This window comes from Diadema antillarum, unplaced genomic scaffold, assembly GCF_040938485.1.
Source record: "Diadema antillarum isolate AM-2024a unplaced genomic scaffold, OU_Dant_1.0 seq00000183_RagTag, whole genome shotgun sequence".
Taxonomy (NCBI): domain Eukaryota; kingdom Metazoa; phylum Echinodermata; class Echinoidea; order Diadematoida; family Diadematidae; genus Diadema; species Diadema antillarum.
Genome location: NW_027271250.1, coordinates 1,958,073 through 1,979,246, shown reverse-complemented (window position 1 = coordinate 1,979,246; position 21,174 = coordinate 1,958,073). Strand labels below are relative to the sequence as shown.

The following is a 21,174-nucleotide window of genomic DNA, read 5'->3' as shown; positions in this document are numbered from 1 at the left end:
GAGTTTACTCGGGCAAGGCTCTATGGGAAATGCGTGTTGTAGCAAAATCAGTCCGTCCTCAACGGGAAAAGTTTACACTTGAATATTTATATACATACATGTGATTTATGATTGTAATGAAGAAAAAAAATATAGACAATTTATGAAAATAAAACATGCATGTGAAATTCTCTGGGAATTTAGTTTTCGTTTATTTCAAAATGTGACGAACACTTTTCATTGGCAAATATAAATGCAGTATTTTCTCAGGACGTAACCATGATCATCAAAACCTACCTCTTTCTAACGTCATAGCTCGTAACTGTGTTTTACTGTTTTGTTAACTTCATTTCTCTTCAATGATTGTCAGAAGAAAGACTTTGTAAATAAAAGTTTCATTTTTTTTTTTTTTGGATGATATCCACATACCGAGTTCCGCGAGATGTTTTCATTCACGTTGTCTATTTTCTCTTGGGGTCAAACATGAGCGCAGCTTACGTACGGTAAGTCAATCTGAACGCACTTATTTAGTCCCTGTTGAAGTCACTTCAACTCTCAGGATCAAACACAGCGAACCGTCGTACCGCAGTGGGACCATACTCTTCGTAAGTCGATTTGGATATCCACATGCCCTTGTAGTTCGACAGGGATCCGAGGATGGACCCGCCAATCCATACCGAGCTTCTGCGTTCCGGCGGCGCGATGACCTTCACATCGGTTCCGGGTATCCTCTCCTTGAGCTCTCTCGTCATTCGCTCGCCGAATCCTCGATGCATCGTATTACCACCAGTCAACACGACTTCCTGGTACAGGCGGGCCCGTATATCGTGGTTGCAGGTCTGGATACCACGGTGAACGATATCCGCGATGCCGAGTTCGTGATCGCTGTGGAGCAGCGACGGCCGGAACATGGCTTCCAGACACGTGAACGATTCCTTCCCCATTGTCAACCGTTGTCCGTCGGGAAGCTCGAAGCTGGTCTCTGAGGCTGCGCTGGCACTCGACGACGACTCGGCCTCAAAGTCGGGAGCGACGTAGCAAAGGCGCTCTTTGATTTCTCTCACAATTTCTCGTTCCCCTATCATGGAAACAATACGATGTTAATGTTTTTTTTTTTAATCAATAGCCATTTTTTCCACCGTTGTCTTTATGTCAGCACATATAAACCAAATGAATTGGCAACAAGTGGAACTTATCAACCCAGTTACAAAGGCATCTACTGGAAATACTGTATATGTCTGAAATGAAATAATTTGACAATCCCTTCGGTCGGTGTTAGCTAACGTGGACAAAACTGCCGACACACAAGTGGACCTCGGTTCAGCAAACGACATGGATTCCAACACTAGCTACTGGAATTACGTCGAAGTCAGCCTTCCACCATCTACCCATTCCAAGCAAGTACTGGAAGAGCACTAATCCGGGTGGATGACGTTCGTTATTCCGAAGGTTCTTTATTCCGAAATATTTACATTCCTTATAACTACAGTGTAGACATTCACTATAATCCCACATTGAAAAAGACTTCATACTTCCGAACAATTTTGTGGTGCTATAGATTCCGATGGTTCGATAGTCCGAAAATGAAAAAAAAAAGAGAGAGAGAAAAAAATGCTTTTTACTAAAGAACCTTTGGAATTATGCACCTTATTTCGTTTTCGAATTAACGAATTTTTTCGGAATCACTAACCTTTTTTATACTTTATTTCTGATTATATGAACCTTGGGAATAACGAACCTTATTTCATATTCATAACAACCATTCTTCCGAATAACAACCCATCTTTCATTCTCTGAATCACGTACCTTTGGAATAACGAACCTTTAGAATAACGAACGTTCGGAATAACAAACCTTCGGTAAATGAACCTTTGAAAATGAGACCTTCAGAATGGCAAATCTTCAGAATAACCAATTATAATCGCACGGGAACTAACTTGACGGAAGTCATTTGAACATGCTCTTTCAAAATTGTTCACAAATTCATTAAACTAACACTTTATTAAATGAGGTTCATTTTCAGTTCAGTTAAGTTTTATTTCTTCGTTTCATTGCGACACTGCAGAATAATATCTAACAATGTGGTGTAATTTTATATGCGTCAATTCTATACCATTTATGATACATAATGTTTTACTAAGAAAAGACTTTGTATTACACAATATGGTGTAAAATGTATTGACGTATGGTATTTGCTTACCAGTTGTTGCAAAGGAATATCTCCTCTCGTTCAGGAGTCGCGTCAGATAGCTCGTAATTTCGCGCCCAGCTAGACTGGTTCGAGACGTTGCCGATTTGATGCAGTATCCCTCGTAGACTGCCAGTGCGTGGGTGTTGCTTGCTCCGGACTCTACTGCGAAGCCTGTCACACGGCCGCTGGCATACAGCGACAGGAGAGCGGGAACGGCCACGTACAAAGCGGGAATGTGAAACTTTTCAAACAACACCTGAAGAGGTTGAAAACAAACCATTTTAAAAGGTGAAAACGATGAAAAGGATGAGAAATATGAGGATAATGAGTAATAGGAATAGGAGATGGAGCTGTCGGAGGCCGAGAAAGCGTATGAAAATCCATCTCAGTTCTAACAACAGTAGGCCGATTTAATATGATTCCTTCCGATTATACCAAGGTGTGATGTCATAGCCATTCTATGGCCATAGAAACTGGTTCTAAACAACCTCTACAGGCCAAAAATATCTGTGAACACTATATATGTTGCTAACCATCATGCTCGCAGCTGGTTCCAACCCACAGCTATAACACAAGATTGTGACATATTGTTCGGTACTCTGTTAGGAGCCGACCAGGTTGAAACTGCTCGATCGCTCGATCGACGGGACAATGAACACGTTGCTAACAATCATGGCCAATCACAAAGATCCCCAGATCCCGATCTACCGTGTGTCTAAAAAAAAAAACAAAAAAAATACACTTTTGAAATGCCCGCCGAATAAAAACATATACAATTCTGACGGAAAGGTTTATATGTATGGATAGCTTATGGACTCAACTTTCATATGACACCAAAAAGTCTGAAAATATTTCATGCTTAGATGAACACTGCTCACTTTTGTAAAGGGTATAAAAATTAGGCTGCGCAGGAATCAGCCTTCCTATTTTGCGAGAGGTGAGTCCGTTGGAGCTTACAAAACTAAAGTTGATATGATAAATTCATGATCAATTGCAATCTGTGATGATGGGTGAAGATTCATTTGTAAGGATATGGTTTCATCTTTCATATGACACTAAAGTGGTATTCTATTACCATAAAAGAACGCTGCTGCGGTGTAAACTGAGGCCTCTCCATCTTTGGTTGTCAGTCCAAGACTCCAAGATGAATGAGGGCTGAGTAATAACTTATACAGCTCTTAACTGATTCCTAATGTATCATGAATAAGTGACACACTGTTACACACTGTTAGTTTTCTCACTGACTTTGAATAAAAACCTCCACCCACATTGAACATCTCATTGATTTACTAATACCCAGGTAGGGATTATGTAACATTGAATATTCGATTATGGATCGTAAAAAAAAAGAATGTCAAGATGTCAGCTATTTATTCTACAGGTCAATGGGAAACCTGAGTAATAAGTAGCCAGTAGCTGAAAATAACTGCAATGTGGGCGAAGGTTTTCATTCAAGTCACAGAAGTAAAAAATAAGAGTGTGTAACATGGAAATTGCAACATGTATCATCACCTCATCCTGACTCGTATGATCACACCACTGAGTCTACCAGGGAAATTTGCAATGCTACAATGAAATAAATGCAACTGGGGTTTACTCATGCATAAAAGTTTGGTTTAGTAAACCATAAAATTCACTCGGCAAACCCAATCTGATCGAAATTGATCATAAATTTATCATATCAACTTCAGTTTTGTAAGCTCCAATGGACTCACATGTCGCAAATTTAAAAGGCTAATTCCTGCCCAGCCTAATTTTCATACCCTTTACAAACGAGAGCAGTACTCATTCAAGCATGAATTACTTTTAAACTTTTTGGTGTCATATGAAAGTTGAGTCCATAAGCTATCCATACATATAAACCTTTTTCCCCCAGAATCATATATTTCTTTTTTTGGCAGCCATTTCAAAAGTGTATCAGTTTTTTTTTTCGAGACACCCTGTATAGTGGACTTTATGAAAAGGAAAACAGAGGGAGGGGAGAGCAAAAATCACAAAACACGAAGCAATGTATTAATTATGCATGTGATTACCGCACAGGTCACACTCAGTTTCCACCAGCGGAGTTGTGAGGTAATAATAGAACATCATCACGTCGTGTTATTTACAAACATAGTTTCCTATCATAATGATTGCTATTCCCTGAAAAGGTGTGAAACTTTTAAATCCTCTTTTACTTATGTGTTTTCCTTTCACAAAAACCTCTCACTGTTCTGTTCGTTTGCTAGTTTAAATGATTTAAGCAACTTGAACATGGAGTGAACGTTTGCTAATGGGAACATTTTCTAATAGGTGACTTGGGTGACAAAAAGCTCCCACACCTATAGGAGTAAGGATGGTTGATTTAAAAAAAAAATGAGGAGGAGAAAGGAGGAGGCATGAAGATAGACAGATTGAGGAATAAACAGGTGAAAATATACAAATAAAACGAAAGGTTGGAAGAGTTTGGTGATGGGAGTAAATGTTGAGTTCACGGAGATATAAAGGAGTGGTATCAGACAAAACATCCACACGTTTATACTTAATTTGTGCAAACTGTCGGTTAAATCTATATTCTATAACCAGAACTACCACCAATGTCTCCCAAGTCAATGATGTAAAGTGCTAATATAGAAATACCCTCACTGTTTGCTTCCACGCAGGGGCGGATCTAGCTTTTTATAAAGGGGGGGGGGGTTGGGGCGGTTGGGGTGTGAAAATGGCGTTTTCTTGCATTTAAAACACCACTATTTTTGGTATAGAGGTCATTGCCAAATTACCCCCCCCCCCCCATGAAAATTTGTAAAATTTAGTTGCATTTTCCTGCAATGTAAGGCCAGTTGACAACACAGATACAAAGAATTGGGGACCTTGGAATAAGCACTGTCAGCCTAATACTTTTATTATGAACAGCTTGTCACTGATACTGGCAAATCTCAAATAGAAAAAAAAAATAAAATTACAAGTTTAAAAAAAAAGATAAGATTTAAAAAAAAAATGGTCCCCGGATTTTTTTTTTTTTTTGGGGGGGGGGGGGGGGTTGCAACCCCCCAACCCCCCCTCTAGATCCGCTTCTGCCACGAGATAGCCACACCCACCTGTGCCATCTTCTCCTTGGTGTATAGAGGGTTTAGAGTATTATGTGGGCAAACTGTCGGTTAAAATGTTTATAATCAAAACTACAACACTATAATGTCCTCCAAATCAATTGTAAAGTGGTCACTGTCTGCTACCACGAGATAGCCACACCCACCTGTGCCATCTTCTCCCTGTTGTAGAGAGGGTTGAGAGGTGGTTCCGTCATGAGCACCGGGTGTACACCGGAGTCGACCCGCATCTCGTCAAGGAGCAGGTACCTCCAGATCGTCTCCATGTCGTCCCAGTCGGAGACCACGCCGTGCTCGATCGGGTAGTGAAGGCTCAGTGTAGCCCTCCTCCGCTGCGCATCGTCGCCAACGTACGTCGCTCGTCCATCGCCGGCAGCCTGGGTTTAAACATTGAAGGTAAAATCACCGAAAACGTGAGGGTTGTAAATTGTTGTGAATATTTAAAGATGAGTGATCTGACTGTTCGGTTTTACAATTATGAATCTTATGTCGGCCATAACTAAAAATAAAAGCCCATTTTGCTAACATACTCAATATTTAATGTTTCTTCCGTCCTAACGTAAACGAGCTACATGTACATTACCAAACATAATAATACCATAAAAAAAACAACAACAAACACTTTTCAATACTTGGAATCCAGTTTGCCTACATCAGGGAAACCTTGGCAAGCTTTAGGGTTGTCAGGGAGAACCACTATCAGAAAGGCATGCATGCATAAAGTTTGAATATAAGTAAACCGGTCTATTAGCAAGCATTACTCTTAATCTCCCAGGTAACACTTCAATGTATCATAGTACGGTAGCTCACGGGTTGCGTCCTGCGTGCCGTGATCTCATACCTTCTTCGTTGATCTTCCGACGCAGGATGGAAAGACGGCGCTGACCGTTTTGTTTCCCGCAAACCCCGCCTTTATTTTCCCGCTGCCATTGTCGATTACCAGTGTGTCGGGTCCGTCTTCTTCGTCGCTGCTCATCGCCGATATCACGTCTCTGTGGTCGTCTCCTGTCGATCAGGGATATTGACACTCGACTTACATTTTCTATTTTTTTTCAAGCTCTGTATCTCACACTCTGCTCATCTTATAGACTATAGTTTACGAATGCCTTCCGAACAAAGGTACTCCCTGACAACCAAACAGCTTCCCGAAACTCGCCCGACGAACTATGGGGGATCGAAAGCTTGAGCTCACGCCTGACTAGGATTGTTCAAACACCTGTTTACTATATACACATACAAGGGAAGCACAAAAGAATACCACAAGTGCACTGGTGTCATTCATCTCGTCGTTTGATGCCGCCATTTTCTGAGTAATGTAAAGATTCATTTTGAAATCTGTGACTGACATGATGTTTTAACAAAGCATTTTGCTAGTTTATTCATTATTATTGAAATGAAATTTCCCCTTATGACAAACAAAAAACAAATATCATCAACACTTTGGCGGCACATTTATACTTCAAATATTTTTGAGAGGGGGCATCAAAGTGGGTGTTCAAAGGGATATTTTTTTCCTGGCGCGGGCCAGGAAAAAAAACAACAGTGTGTGTGTGTCTGTCTGTCTGTCTGTCTGTGTATGTGTGCGCGCGCCCATTGTGAAAGCTGTATCTTTTGTTGACATGGATCAACGAGCTTACACAATTCACCATAATATACGGAACGCGTGTCGCACCCAAATTATTATCTCATACGTCGCAAAAATCCAGCGAAATTTGAAAATGATGACTGCATAATTTACAGAAATTGGCGTAGAATAAAAAGTACTGAACCAAATATAATGATTTTGGTATCATTGTCTTTTGCTGAAGATGCTCTTTCTAATGACGTCAAAAAATATCACTTTTAGAACGCAAGGTACTGAAAATCCACAGTTTCGCTTTTTGGGGACACCCGGTATAGTGACGCCCCGTCTCTCTTGATCTCAGTGGATGAAATAAACATAGCTCCCGCACGTTATACAGGCTTGAAAATCTGAAATTGTGTTTAATGACATACAGAGGACTGGGAATAAGTCGATTGAGCGGGGGGGGGGGGGGGGGGAATCCTAAATGAATATGATACTGTCGCGTGTCTAAAATTTTATACCGACTTCAGTACGTGATACCAACCTGCCAATGGTGATGCGGATATCGTCCCACTACGCTAGAAAAGACAGATTTCGGCAAATCGTCTCCAGCCATTCCGTACTTGATGAATCCCGATCCATTATCCACCACGATTGCAGGCCAGTCGTCAACGTCGAAGTCGGAGTCGTACGCCATTCACGATACGCTTATCCGTCTATGGGAAAAGGCTGTTACGTAATCACTGACGATTTCATTGAACTTCATTGGTCGATTGAATGTTGTCGAAAGGTACATGGACTACTGTACACGGTCATGCAGCTCCATGATATATATACTGCATGCCGCTCATGAAAATACCAAAGAGGTCATTATCTCCATGCATCACAGGATCCTATGTCTCTTGGCCCTTGCTCTATATCGATGTAGACTGGAAAAGCATGTAAAGCCACACGTTACTGCACTGTACACAATATGTCGCTCTGCCGTTTGGTGCTGTACTTCCGAGGCTGTACAAAGCGGAGGTGTACAAGTCTTGTCGGTCCTATTCACCTGAATTAACAATGCACTGAATGGTTTCCCTTGTCGAACAGATCACTGCGAGTTCTTCCGCCTTGTGCACTTACAATGACACATTGGATACTAGAACATTGTAGGCCTATGCAAGTTTAGTGGGATAATGCAGTTCCATCTGTCCCCAATACAAATGGTCCCGCCTCCCCTGGCTGCATGGTGCTTTCCTGCATGATGATGGAACATCGAATCTGTTAACAGTATCCAAACCATCAATTCGGTATTGGTATGACCTTTTTTTAAAAAAAAAATGGCAATATCTGACAACTATGGGGTTTCAAATGATTGGCTCATTGCATAACCAATTGGAAGCCAACCCCCCCCCCCCCCTCCTTATGACCGCCGTATAACCCACCGAAGTCACCTCCCTGATTCATCTATTCATATAGATCCATTGTCATGTCGGGGGGGGGGGGGGTCTCCTGAGATACTCGTCATCTTTGGCGTTACGATTCTTTTCCGTATAAATAGTCAAAGTTACTGATAGTCACTCATTTCATTGAGGTCATCTTTACTCAAACTCTGGCTGCCCAGACGTCACGTATTTCTTAGGCTGCGTTCACATAGAAGTATTCGGTATTCGGTATTCGAGCACCGAATACACCATCACTCGCACCGTCAACTCACCATCCCATGTAGTGATTTCTTCCTCCTACATCGCAGCAAATCTTATTAACAATTTCTAAACTGCATCAGAATGTCAGTCTACATGCTTATTTTTGCTAAAGGGCAAATCCAGACCAAAATTGTCATTATTTCATAAACGAGAGACGGTATACGCTGCAAGAAAATCGAACAAGCTCGATTCCCACTTTGCTACACTTTTCGCAGCTATTCGGTACTTTCGAATAGTGCCCTCTTATGTGAACCGGTGTGTGGAAATCCTATCGTTCGATTCAAGTTATTCGCGTGCCCTCGAAAAACGAGCCCGAATACCCGAATAGTATACTTCTATGTGAACGCAGCCTTACAGTTTATTTTCCTACAGTGTGCATGCATATTGAAATCAGATGAATAACAGTATACACAAACACACTGAACAGGATCGAAATTATTTTATTCACTTTAAATATCATACACGTTCATATCATTAGAATTCCTTTCTTTAGTTGGCACTGAGTCAATGAATAATTTAAGATTTGTGTACTAGTATGTGGTGGTGAGTACTAGTATACTCTCTACAGTGGTAATTTGCTTTGCAACGCATCTCCTTTCAGATTCCATTAACACCGTGGAATACATAGAAAATGGAGTGGTGTTGTTGTTTGAACGTGCACACCAACAATAACTACAAATCATGCACAAATCTATATAGCCACACCACAAAAATAGATTAATATCTCCATATGCACATAGCAGTAACAGATATACAGTATCCATTATGCATAACACTTAAGAAAGAGCGAGACGCTCGAAAATTTGTGTGCAGAAATAAACCGTTTGTTCAGTTTTCTTATCTTGTTATCTTGCCAACACGTGGACAACCTACTCAATATTATATATATATATATATATATATATATATATATATATATATATATATATATAGATGAGAGGGGGGGGGAGGGGAATGGAGAAGAGGAAACAAGACATATTGTTAAGTGTCAAAACTTTGACATACTATAAAAATAATGTAGTTCCTTCAGAGCAGAGCCTATTTAAATCCATTGGCATGTAATAATAAAAAAAAAACGTTATCAGCAGACTCAAAATTCATCTACGGTATCGATCTGCTTGAGATGGGTATCAGTAGCTAACCTGATTTGTAATTTGCATAATTTGCTTTTGTTTTTGTTTTGTTTTTAAAGGTTTTGTTTTTAATGGGAATGGGGAGTTGTAAGGTGCATGGGGATCTAGATACGTCTAATTTGCACGAGTGAGTGTGACCAATACAGTGTACTCCCATTATTTATAACGAACACAGCTAAAGACATTGTCGTTACAACGAAGGAAAATGTAGGCCTAGATCCCAAAATGATCATAATATATAATCATAGTATCATATCTTACACACATCTTACCTATTTGGTTACAACAAATACTTCTAGGGCAGAAGTACAAAGTGCAATATTAAGAAATTACAAAAATTGCAAAACAGATATGCTCGTTTGGTTTTAAATGCTGATTTTTCAATATCCATTATACTCTTTTAAGACAGTTAAACTGGCAAACGATTACATGTATACAAAGGAGGCAATAACAAACGTATCTTATTATGTATAAATTGATCAATGATATATCATGGTGCCAGTGTATTTAAAAGAAATAGTTGTTTGTCGTAATGTTAATTTGCGAACTCGATATGCACTCTCTTGCCCACTAAAGATCAATACACCCCGTCATACGGAATATTATAAGAGATCTCTGCATTATCAAGGGTCAAACCTTTGGAACGCTTTACCTCGCAGTATGCAAGTCAAGTTGTCATCTTTTCCTATATCTAAAAAGCAGAGTAGAATTTTATCTTTCAAGTTTTAACCCGATTGTGATTTTTTATTAGGATAAACAGAGTGCAATATATTTATGTTTACTTCTGGGACACCGGAAACTGACATATCATTTGTTTTGTTGTTGTTGTTGTTGTTGTTTTAATTCGCTTTTTATATTCTCTCGGTTTCTTTCTTTATATGGCTATAAGACACTTCATGGCAACATGCCCGAATATGTGCAAGAACTCATCACGCCTCTTGGTAGCATACATTCATATCGTACGCGAAACACAAGTTATAATGGTCTCATAATTCCACAAGTTAAAACTCAAGCCGGAAAAAAATCGTTTTCACACTATGCATCATGTATTTGGAATCAGCTCCCCGCTGAAGTCCGAAACGCCACCTCTCTTCAAGCGTTCGTAAGAGCATACATATCTCTCTTGGGGTAGAATTCGGGTATTTTTGATATTCCTGTTTAATGTTAAGGTATTTTTTTTTCAAATGATATGAGTTTGTGTATTAACTTTGCATTTTTTCATTTATATAGAATATTGATATTCTGCTGATATTATGATGTAAAAAGGAATGTCCTTGATTTGTTATTTTGTGTTTGTTGAACTGTTATATTTTGTCATTCTGTTGCAGGGCCCCCTAGGATAACAGTGTGTAAACCACTGATGGGGCTACCCTGGGTAAAGAAAACTGAATGAATAAATAAATAAATAAATATTCATGCTGTATTTTTATCATAGTATAACTTTGATACACATCCTTTTTTTTTTTTGGCTATCTGGTTGATATGTTTACGTTTACCATAATTGTTTTGATTGTAACGTTGTGCATTTGAATATATGTCTTTGTATCTTTTTACAGTGCAGGGCCCCTTGGTAGAGCAGTTTTTTAACTGAAAGGGCTACCCTGTTGAAATAAAACGGAAATAAATAAATGAATAAATAAATAAATGAATAAATAAATAAATAAATAAATAAATAAATAAATAAATAAATAAATAAATAAATAAATAAATAAATAAATAAATAAATAAATAAATAAATAAATAAATAAATAAATAAATAAATAAATAAATAAATGAATAAATAAAACATTTCCGTATAACAAAAGAAAACCGAAGGTCCCCTAGGACTTCGTTCCTTTATAAACAGGAGTGCACTGTACCTTTATTTCACGGAATCACAAATTCATGATATTGCTTGATAATACATGTACCCCATTAAATCTTATTTGCATTTGTCAAGCTCAATATTTCCTGATCACAGGACGCGAACATGGAATAATTTCATTGTTTTTTTCTCTTCGCGATGTCATAATACGCATCGTCACTCGCTCTGGCATCAGTGAAAGTGACAAACTTGTCCTTCGAAGTGGTCGTCGAAGCATGATGGAAGGTCTGTCAGTGGCGAACGAAGGTCGAAATTCTGGAGAGGGCAAACTTTTACGTGACCCAGTTACATGCTGACCCTTACGTCACTACCAATTTGCTGAATTAGAGATGAATGGCTAAAGTATATAATTATTCCACACTTTATAATTAATAAATTGTATTGTTAAACTGTAATAAAATATGAATACCAAAGAAAGTTAGCAAATATTTATATTTTTTAAGTTTGTAAGTATCTGGGAAAGATCAAAATATTGTAGATTAAAACACTATTTGTACAACATTGCGTCACCAAATCGGTGGCTGTGCAAGGTAAGGTAACTTTTATTCATAGTATACATATGAGCTAGGTCCCTCACTATGCGTACTGAGATAGACGTTATTTTCCAGACCCTTAACCTCCCTCGTGGCGCTCCGTAGCATTACATTTCTTGATTTCATAAGATATACCTTTGTAATTTCTGCTGGATAGAAAAATTTCTGATATTCTAATAAGATTCCTCTCAATTGATATTCATCCGTGTACCCGACTGAAGTTGTACTGAAGTACAATACACGGGGTTGTGACTCTTGGGTTTTCTAGAAAGACTAACTATTTAAAATATGTACTACGTTTCTTCAGTAACGCGTAAGTGTGAGTGTATTGCGATAACGTAACTGCTGTGTTCCCAAACTGTACAATACAGTACCGGCGAATGGGACAAGAGCGGTAGAATTGACGTACATGTAGTATGACTAATAAAACGCCGGTGCTTTGACCTACTTATCATGCTATAGCCACTGAAAAGCTCATGAACGTATTGTCAAATTGTGGATTTGGTACATCAAAAGTTCGACAAGGCGGCAAAGCTGTAGGAAATGGCGCTAACGACGAGGACTTTGTCGCGACTGTCACAGCAGTCTCTCAGAATATGGATCGCTGAAACTAGAAACATCTTTGCCTGTAGATCCGCTGCCAACTTGAGGTGAGTGAGTGGGTTTCTTTCTCTCTCAACCCAAACAGCTAACAAGAGAGTATACGTAGCGTAGATTTACTGTAACCCATCTGAACTGGTGACATTGGCGTTGACAGACGCCTAAACGGCAATTGCCCACCTAACAACAGTTACACAAATTGGGGGTTAGGGCCGAAGTAGGAAAATATAGGATCTACGAGCTACGACAGTGATGATGTACAATTGTACGTTATAAAATGAGTCGGCGACTCGACGATCATGATGTCATGACGTTTTTGACAATGACAAATTGGGCATAGGCCTACTAACAGTTACAATATGTACTACACTAGAATCGTTCTGACAATGGTAAATGCAGCCTACCCTGTGTAAACAAGTGCGTGGTGGTGTCATCGGGGAGGAGGTGGAAGACAGACCTTGCACCTTCTCCCATTGTCATTGGACCTGGATTACTAATAGGCCTAGGGCCTACTAACGTTAGTAAAGTAGTAAAACCACCTCGTCATAGAGCCTAACGTTAGATCTAGATGTTTGTGCATATTTGAATCACATTTCGCCACAGAAATTCATTGAAATCCAACTCACATAGGTCCTACAGGTAAAATACTGAAAATTCCAATGGAATCACAAGTTTACTGATCGATATCGAAAATTTGCAGCTATCATCGTCAAGCGCAAACGATGCGGAATAGTTGTGCACTAAGGAAGAAGGGGCCCGCATGGCCGCAACTCGTCGCCACGCTCCCATAGACTTAGCACATAAAAGACGTGCGCGGGCGACCGTGATGCTCCCATATAGGCCATAGGCATATACACGTTACAGATGCGTGCGGGTGACAGTGATGATACTTACAACACGTATTCCTATTAAAATTTCAGATTTTCGCGAAAAACTGTTCGGTTTTCAACACAATTTGCTTGGTTGTGGTAGCCCTGCTAAGTTTCAAGCTTACTGAACACAGTCCCGGGATAAATTTTTGTTTAGTGCGCTTATAATACAATTTTAAGCGGGGTGACGGTATTCAAGCCCCTGACGAGCTGCGGGCACCTCACTATAATAGAGTAGTCTATCTTGAATATCTACTCATACCGCTACTGTGAACAATTAGGGTGGCAAAATCGGCCCCACCGCAGTGCGCGTGCACCTGTGCGTTACCAAGTAAGGTTAGGTTAGGGTATTAAATAGGGTTGTTAGGGACGTAGGGTTGTGCAGTATTTAGTACGGACATGCAGTATAGTGGGGCCTATTTCACAAGTATGCCGTGAATAGATTTAGCTTGTTGGGGTGATTATCTAATAAAGTTTACATGCAAGTTTCTCTTGTATTTATTATTAGGCATTAAATTTATCGTGAAAAACTACAGTGTACTGCACTTATTCAGTGTGCGCATGCACGTGCATGTAAAGTGAATGGAGGTGGTGTGACACGCAACTGTGCGAAGTGAATGAGAAGGGTAATTTTTCACGATATATTTTTAACCTATAATCAAAGACCATTAGAAGACGTAGATACTACAATGGTTTAAAGCGATCTCTCAGATTGCCGTCACCACTTTCACTCAGTCCCCAGTCTCTCGCAGGGCCTCACCCTACCCTAGACACCCACATACCCCGGTAGTATTGGGTAAACTTGGCCTATTTGGTTAACTCGGCCACTTGTAATGAGTGCGCTAGTGGCCGAGTTTACCTGCTAAGATGAGTTTACCCTATTACTACAATGTATGTACAGTTGTACACAGCCCTGTCACTGTACAAAAATGCTGTGCAAAGCACAGCATCTGGATGGGCTAAGTTTACCCAAATCATGACAAGTGTACAATGTATCAAAATGTATGGCACATGTGATGTACACAGCATCACACCAGACTGAAATTAAAAAGATCAGTCCGTACACATATCTTGTCAAGTGTTGTCAGTGATACTGTAGAAGTCCAGACAATATGGTAGTGACTACTCTACATGTACGTGTACATATACACTGTAGCTGCCAGATTTGCAGAGCTCTGTAGCAGTGGCGGATCCAGGGGGGTGCACCGGACACGTACAACCCCCTTTATTTTTTGCTGAAATAAAAGGAGTAAAAAGAAAAAAGAATCCCCCTTTATTTTTTTATTTTTTTCGTCTCCCTTTCCACAATTCTTGGATCTTTTTATATTCAGACTTACAGACTGTACAAAATGTATGATTGTTAGATTGTTAGATCTCTTCATGCAACAGGCCCTGCAGTAGAAAAACTAGAACTGTGTTCATACTGACACTAACAATATCTGTGTTTTGGACACAAACATGTACATGTATTGTGATGTGCAATATACTTGGCCTTTAGTTTGCTTCTATGATGTCAATATTTTCATAAAGATTGATAAGTTATACATGTATTTCATTCCACTTCCAGTTTTGAAGATGTCCAGTATCTACAGGTAATATACAGAACTACTTAGATGATCTCTTGCATTCTGTTGCCAAAAACAAGATATTTAGCCAGTTTGTGTTTGAATTCAAGTTTTGAAAAAAAAAAAAGACACTCACAATTTAACAATACATAGTGAAACTACCATAATTGCAATTTAAAGTACAATGTAAAACCATTGTTGCAATGTAAATCATGTTATGGTAATGCAATAGAATTCAAGAAATGTGCAGCTGAGATTTTGTTATGGTCGATTTTTTCTAAGTAATTCTTATTTTCTATCCCTCTTTATTTCTCTCTCATTTCATGTCACTCATCCACCCAGGCATATATGCTGCTCCTGTGTCTTGAGCTCACGACTAGCCAACCTACAACCATCGTCATGTAGAGACTCGCGCATGCCTTCCTACCTCGTGCCAGCAAGAACGTTTATCTCCATACAGTCTCCCCTGAACTTTGGCAAGAGGAAGGAGTACTCAGAGAGGAAGATTATAGGGTGAGTCAAGATCACTGGCCCCTCCCCCCCCCCCCAAAAAAAAAAGAAAAAGAAAAAGAAAAAAAAAATATATATATTATATATACAATGTATATACATGTATGAGTGTCCAGGTTGTATTTGTGATCTGGTTCACTAGTCCCAGGAACTAGTAAGAGTGATACAAACTAGCTCAGGGGTTTAGTTTACGATGATGCAAACTAGCCCCTGGGCTAGTGATCCACATGGTCAGAGAATGTTGACTCAGTATGACTGTCTACTCTACATTTGTACTTATGCCTAAAGTTCTGGCTATAGTCCTTGGCGCTACAGTATTGTTCTTGTCTACATGTGCGTCTTCTTTTTCTTCGTCCGTTAAGTGCAGCTTCATGCTTGAAGATCATGCACTATACGCACTGTGTTGTTGTGTTGTCATCATACCAAAGTGTGCTGTCATAGCCATTCATTGCCATGGTACCTGGTTCTAAACAATCTCACTTGGCCGGAGTTTTTATGGGTGCATTTGGTTTTAACCCAAGCTATAACAAAAGACACATCACTTCAGTTGCATGGAAAGTGCATTTGATGTTGAATTTGTGCTTATTCTCATCACAATTTTGATCTTGACTCGGCCACTTAATTCTGTATGTATTGTCTATAGATCATACACAGATTTCACTTACTGGCATACATACAATGTAGGTTCAAGGGCATTTCTGAGAGATTGCAGCAGTGAAGCCTGAATATACAGATTTCCATGATTTCCATCACAGCCAACACCATAAAGAAGAGATATTTCATTCTTTACAAATCTGGTAAAAAAACATGCCATGCAGTTGGGATAACTGATGTATATGAAGCCTGTATACCTTACAAGGATGTGTGAAATGTTTTTATACAGAGACCTGTGTATGATGTAAAATGCTGGGCAGCTTAGAACTCTTTGAAAGGTAATCACACACCATGTTCTGGATGTCTGTAATTCATTCCATGGCCTGATCACATTGTGTATTGAGTTTGATGAAACGTCTACCATTATATTTGCGTGAAATACAATCTCTGATGTACAAACACATGTGTTATTTCCGACTTGAAGCCAGAGTGTGATCGCAATTTAATCTGTGGATTTTGTGTAATCATATTTGTTTTGTCTTATTTTTTCCTGCCCTCTCCATTCAGATACTCCATGGCAGACATGTATGAAGTAGTGGCCAATGTAGAAGACTATAAGGAGTTTGTCCCGTGGTGCAACAAGTCGACAATCATTGCCCGAAAGCCAGGCCATTTCAAGGCACAGCTAGAGATTGGCTTTCATCCCCTGCTGGAGAGATACATGTCAACAGTGACGGTGGCCAAGCCTCACATGGTCAAGGTAAGAGCTTTGTGGAAAGGCTGTATAATGTTTTGAGTCTTTGGCATCAAATACAGAGAATAATTTTCCAACTCAAATTTGATTAGCAATTTCAGCTGATTAGCAACATTTCATATGGTATCCTGCAGGGCCGGCGGAGCGTTTTCAAAAGTGGGGGTGTGGGGGGGGGGGGGGCACTTCCAGCTTTGATGAGCTAACAAGCAAAAAATAAATGAATAAAAAAAGGTCCTCAGCTCCCCCGGTTCTGCCGGCCATGTCCTGTACACTTCTATGGAAAAAACTGTTGCACAAAAGTTTGCTTATGTAGCAATGGTGTGAAGATGCATAGCAAATTGCGATGCGATACCAGGAAAATTCTTCCTTGAAATACAGTTTGCAGCAGTAACTTACTTTTGCATCATTGTATTTGAGACTCTCAAGATGGAGTTGTGTGATCAATTTTGTGGAAATTCTCCTGTATACTATGTGCATGAAAAGCCCCTCTAGAATGTGCTGTTGTACAGAATTCCTTGCATAAACACTTTTTGTCAGAAAACATTCTTTTCTAAGACTTTTGTAATAACTTAGAGTAGCTAGTTTGAGCTGTAATTTTTTTTCTTTAATTGTGGGGGCTGAATTTACTCTCATTTCTTGCTTTTTTGAATAGATTAAGACAAAACCTGTATGAATTTGTTTGCTCTCTTTGTATCTTAGCACTTCCCATAGTATCTTGCCCAGCTCTTTCATTACCATTTGGTAAATTCCCCCTTCAATTTGACCATGATATCAGTTGGACAGCAGATTATTTTCGGCCAATATCAATTCTCGTTTTACACTGGGTGATTTCAAGTTCAGTGCTTGTGCTAGTATTAGTGCAATCTCAGTACTAGCAGTGGTGATAAAACCAAACTTTAATCGTCGGTGTTTGGAGGTTGACCTAAAATTATGACATATTTCTGGTAGTTGATATTGAGCCTGGTGTTGAATGTCATCTGCTGTACTGAGCTCTACCGTTTGTGTTAGCGATTTATGTGCCTTTTCCCCATCAGCTAACACAAGCCCCTATGGATTATCATATTTGTCATTTCAAGTTGAGTGTTGGTGTTAGTGTTGCTATGCACAAGGCTACGTTCACATTAGTCATGTCAATAACAGATGCATGCTGTATGTCCATATTCTATGCTCATGCAGTGGTTGCTTGCGGAACGTTCATGAACGCTCTAGATTGACAACATAAATCTGAACCTGGGAACGAAATTAAGGTGGTCGTGTTCTAGAAAAGGGATGAATATATGTGACATTTTAATAAGTCATTACTACCACTTTTATTATTTGACTAGGACCAAGAGGCATCACTTTTCCTTGTGCAGTTCCACCTTGGTCCCGTGTACTTCATGGTGTGGTGTGAAGATAACACTAGGTGTTGGGATTGATGATTGTGATCAGTACCACTGGCATTAAACTGACTGTTGGTGTTGGAGCTCAATATAAATGCATTTGTTTGGGAGATAGCACTAATACTAGCACAAGCACTGAACTGAAATCCTTCACAGAGAGTGTCATAACGTTGTGCTTTTACCCCCAGACGAGCAATCTTTTTTTTCCCCTTTGGTAATGTCATTTGTCCCTGATATATAGGAGGGATTCAATATGAACATAAAATCCTCTGAAGATGCATATTCTGTTATTGGACATGCTACAGAACGTGGATCACGGGCAATTGGTTAAAATGGTATCATCATATAGAAGTCTACTATGAAAACATGCGAATGGAAGAGCCCCCTCATTCTGATATTGTGATGCTGTTTCCCAAAAGGTCAGTAGGTACCATACGTGTCTTGTCTGCTTTTCCAATCAAACAGGCGGTGTGCACCGATGGACGGTTGTTCAACCACCTCGTCACTTCCTGGAGGTTTGGTCCAGGACTGAAGGGCAAGCCAGATACCTGCACAGTGGACTTTTCTGTAAGTACCCTCCCAATTATTCCAGAAGCACTTTAGATCTATAAAGTGTCTCTAGCAAAGTGCGATGTTTTCATCTCTGCTTGACCTGCTCATCTTAGAACAAAAGAACAAATCATCTCCTTTGCTTTGGTACTAGTTCATTCATTTTGAGTTGATGAAAAAGTCAATTCTTCCTTTTTATAGTATGGGTAGGGTGCGTTTAAACTTTATGTGAGGATAACTGATGATTATATGTTTCTATTGTGTTTGATCCTGTAACGTCATGCCTATTTGAGCATTTCTTTGTCATGTTTGTAGTGTCATGCTAGTCATAGCTCTTTTGCATACCAGAATGACTTTAACCCATTGAGGACAATTCCCGAGTATACAGAGTACTTGGGCAAGTGTCTGTGGGAAATGTGTGTTGTAGCAAAATCAGCCTGTCCTCAACGGGTTAAAAAGTTTGATTCTGTCATCTCACTTAAATACAAAATAGCTGTGACTTGAAGCTTTGAAACTAAGGATAAATGATTTTGTAAGGATCTAGTTTTGACAGCACTTTCCACAATTGATGCTTTGAAGGATATGTTCATGTTGTTCCTTGTCTCCCAGTTGTTTTAAATGACGTGAGCTCTTTTGCCTTCTCATAGTTTCATATGTGTTGTCATTTTGACGTACAGGTATCATTTGAATTTCGATCTATGCTGCACTCACATCTCTCACACATCTTCTTCGATGAAGTCGTGAAGAAGATGGTGAAGGCGTTCGAGCAGCGTGCCGAGAAACTCTACGGACCTCAGGCGAGGATATCGCGGTCAGCCATGCTCCACACCACCTCCTCTTGATGACTGCTCATCCCTGTCTAGTCGTTGTGTTTCATTGTGATGTTTATATAGTATTAACTGGTCATGGAGTGGTCACAGTCGGCAGATCTGAGTCGGATATGATCTTCTACAGTCTCGCTGTAAGCTATATTTTCCTTTCCCCTCAAGTTGTCCATTATTTGGATATCTCAAATTCTTGACTTGCAAACATGTCTTCTTCCATGTTTAACTCGCTGACTGTGGGTTTTGCCTGGCAGAATTTGCCTTCTGTGACCATTCTTTGTGTTGTAATTATGTGCTCTGTACCAGAAGAAGCAAGGTGTACATTTCGTTTTACCTTTGTAAAAGGTTCTGAGTAAATGTAGGTGTTTATGTCCCATTGAAGAGACAGTGGTTTCAAATTATGTTGCAGTGGTGTCATTTGTACGAAACTCAAGGCAACAATGTTAATAAAAAGAAAGAGAAGTTCAAGGATAAGAGAACTGCTTTGGTGTAGTCATTGACGCAGAAACCTTGAAAGAAATGAAAATTGTGTAACAGTCAGATCCCTCCTTGTGAAGATGTCTGAGGTCTCGGGAATGATTTGGCCATGAAACGACACAGGAATTCATGTTGAATAGACTGGTTAACTGTCATATTCAAATTCTATGCATGTCTTTGTAACAGTAGTTTTGCTCAGGACCAGAAAGCTCGCGCAGTTGCCAAACATAAACTGAATTCTAAACACTATAAATGCATAGACTATGTTGCAGGCAGGTGCAATGGCTTGTTAACTCGCTGTAAAGCGAACAAGTATCTACATATTTTAAAACAATCAGTCTCTGTTTGTTTGTCGTCGGAACAATTCTGATTTCATTCAAGCAGCCATGAATTATTATCTTTTTAAAACAAAAGAATAAAAGGGCAACTACACTAGGTATTGATCTTAAAATTGCCTTCATATAGGACTTTGGCGCTGGCCATGTTATTCTATTTTCTTTTCTGTTTGTGTAAACAAGAGATGGGACTTTACTTACCTACAGTCAACCTCACCTAAGTTGAATCTATTTGGACTGAAGAAATAGCTTTGATTTTAATGAGAAAATTTGACTTATGAGGGATAAAACTCAATAGAATATAAAGAGAAGAGGGCTGTAAAAGACCTTTGACTTTGGCGAGTATTTGATTTATGCGAGGTCCACTTGAGCAAGCTCGGTTTTTGTCTTTTTTTTTTCTTATGACTATCATATTGAAGTAGAGACTTTTCAAACTTGTAATGCAGGTTTCTCAAAGGAAGTCTTGGGTTAAGAGAGTGCTCAGTGATGATATTTAAGCTAAAAGGAGATTTTCTGTGGCAAAAATGTTCAGCCATTTAATGCCAACATGTTTGATTTGCAATTCAAAAAGGTATTCTTCTGCCGAGTGCCATCTGCAAATGTGGTTATGCTCGTATCATCTATATGGTATATCTAGGAAAAGAAATTTGGATCCCAGTCTTTGTAAAAGATATTTT

General features: G+C 39.4%; 2 protein-coding genes across 2 annotated transcripts; one reads left to right on the top strand and one right to left on the bottom strand.

Annotated features, from left to right (window-relative positions):
• Positions 1 to 527: 527 nt before the first annotated feature.
• On the bottom strand, positions 528 to 7,517 carry LOC139728577 (actin-5-like). The gene is made up of 5 exons (XM_071639513.1): positions 7,361 to 7,517; positions 6,098 to 6,261; positions 5,403 to 5,633; positions 2,180 to 2,426; positions 528 to 1,057 (listed from the first exon to the last, which is right to left on the bottom strand). Exons 1-5 carry the CDS (start codon positions 7,515 to 7,517, stop codon positions 528 to 530), a joined length of 1,329 nt encoding a protein of 442 aa, XP_071495614.1.
• Positions 7,518 to 12,467: 4,950 nt separating this feature from the next.
• LOC139728546 (coenzyme Q-binding protein COQ10 homolog B, mitochondrial-like) lies at positions 12,468 to 20,054 on the top strand. The gene is made up of 5 exons (XM_071639482.1): positions 12,468 to 12,660; positions 15,408 to 15,585; positions 16,744 to 16,936; positions 18,778 to 18,879; positions 19,539 to 20,054. The coding sequence occupies exons 1-5, from the start codon at positions 12,582 to 12,584 to the stop codon at positions 19,701 to 19,703; spliced, it is 717 nt and encodes a 238-aa protein (XP_071495583.1). The 5' UTR covers positions 12,468 to 12,581; the 3' UTR covers positions 19,704 to 20,054.
• Positions 20,055 to 21,174: the final 1,120 nt, after the last annotated feature.

Excerpts from the sequence above, each read along its gene's own strand:
- LOC139728546 (XM_071639482.1), top strand. The coding sequence starts at position 12,582 with ATGGCGCTAACGACGAGGACTTTGTCGCGACTGTCACAGCAGTCTCTC. Across the intron at positions 12,661-15,407 it reads CGCTGAAACTAGAAACATCT|CACCCAGGCATATATGCTGC; the intron begins TTGCCTGTAGAT and ends ATGTCACTCATC. Across the intron at positions 18,880-19,538 it reads CCTGCACAGTGGACTTTTCT|GTATCATTTGAATTTCGATC; the intron begins GTAAGTACCCTC and ends TTTGACGTACAG.
- LOC139728577 (XM_071639513.1), bottom strand. The coding sequence starts at position 7,517 with ATGGCGTACGACTCCGACTTCGACGTTGACGACTGGCCTGCAATCGTG. Across the intron at positions 6,262-7,360 it reads GCATCACCATTGGCAGGTTG|GAGACGACCACAGAGACGTG; the intron begins GTATCACGTACT and ends CCTGATCGACAG. Across the intron at positions 1,058-2,179 it reads ATATTCCTTTGCAACAACTG|GGGAACGAGAAATTGTGAGA; the intron begins GTAAGCAAATAC and ends TTTCCATGATAG.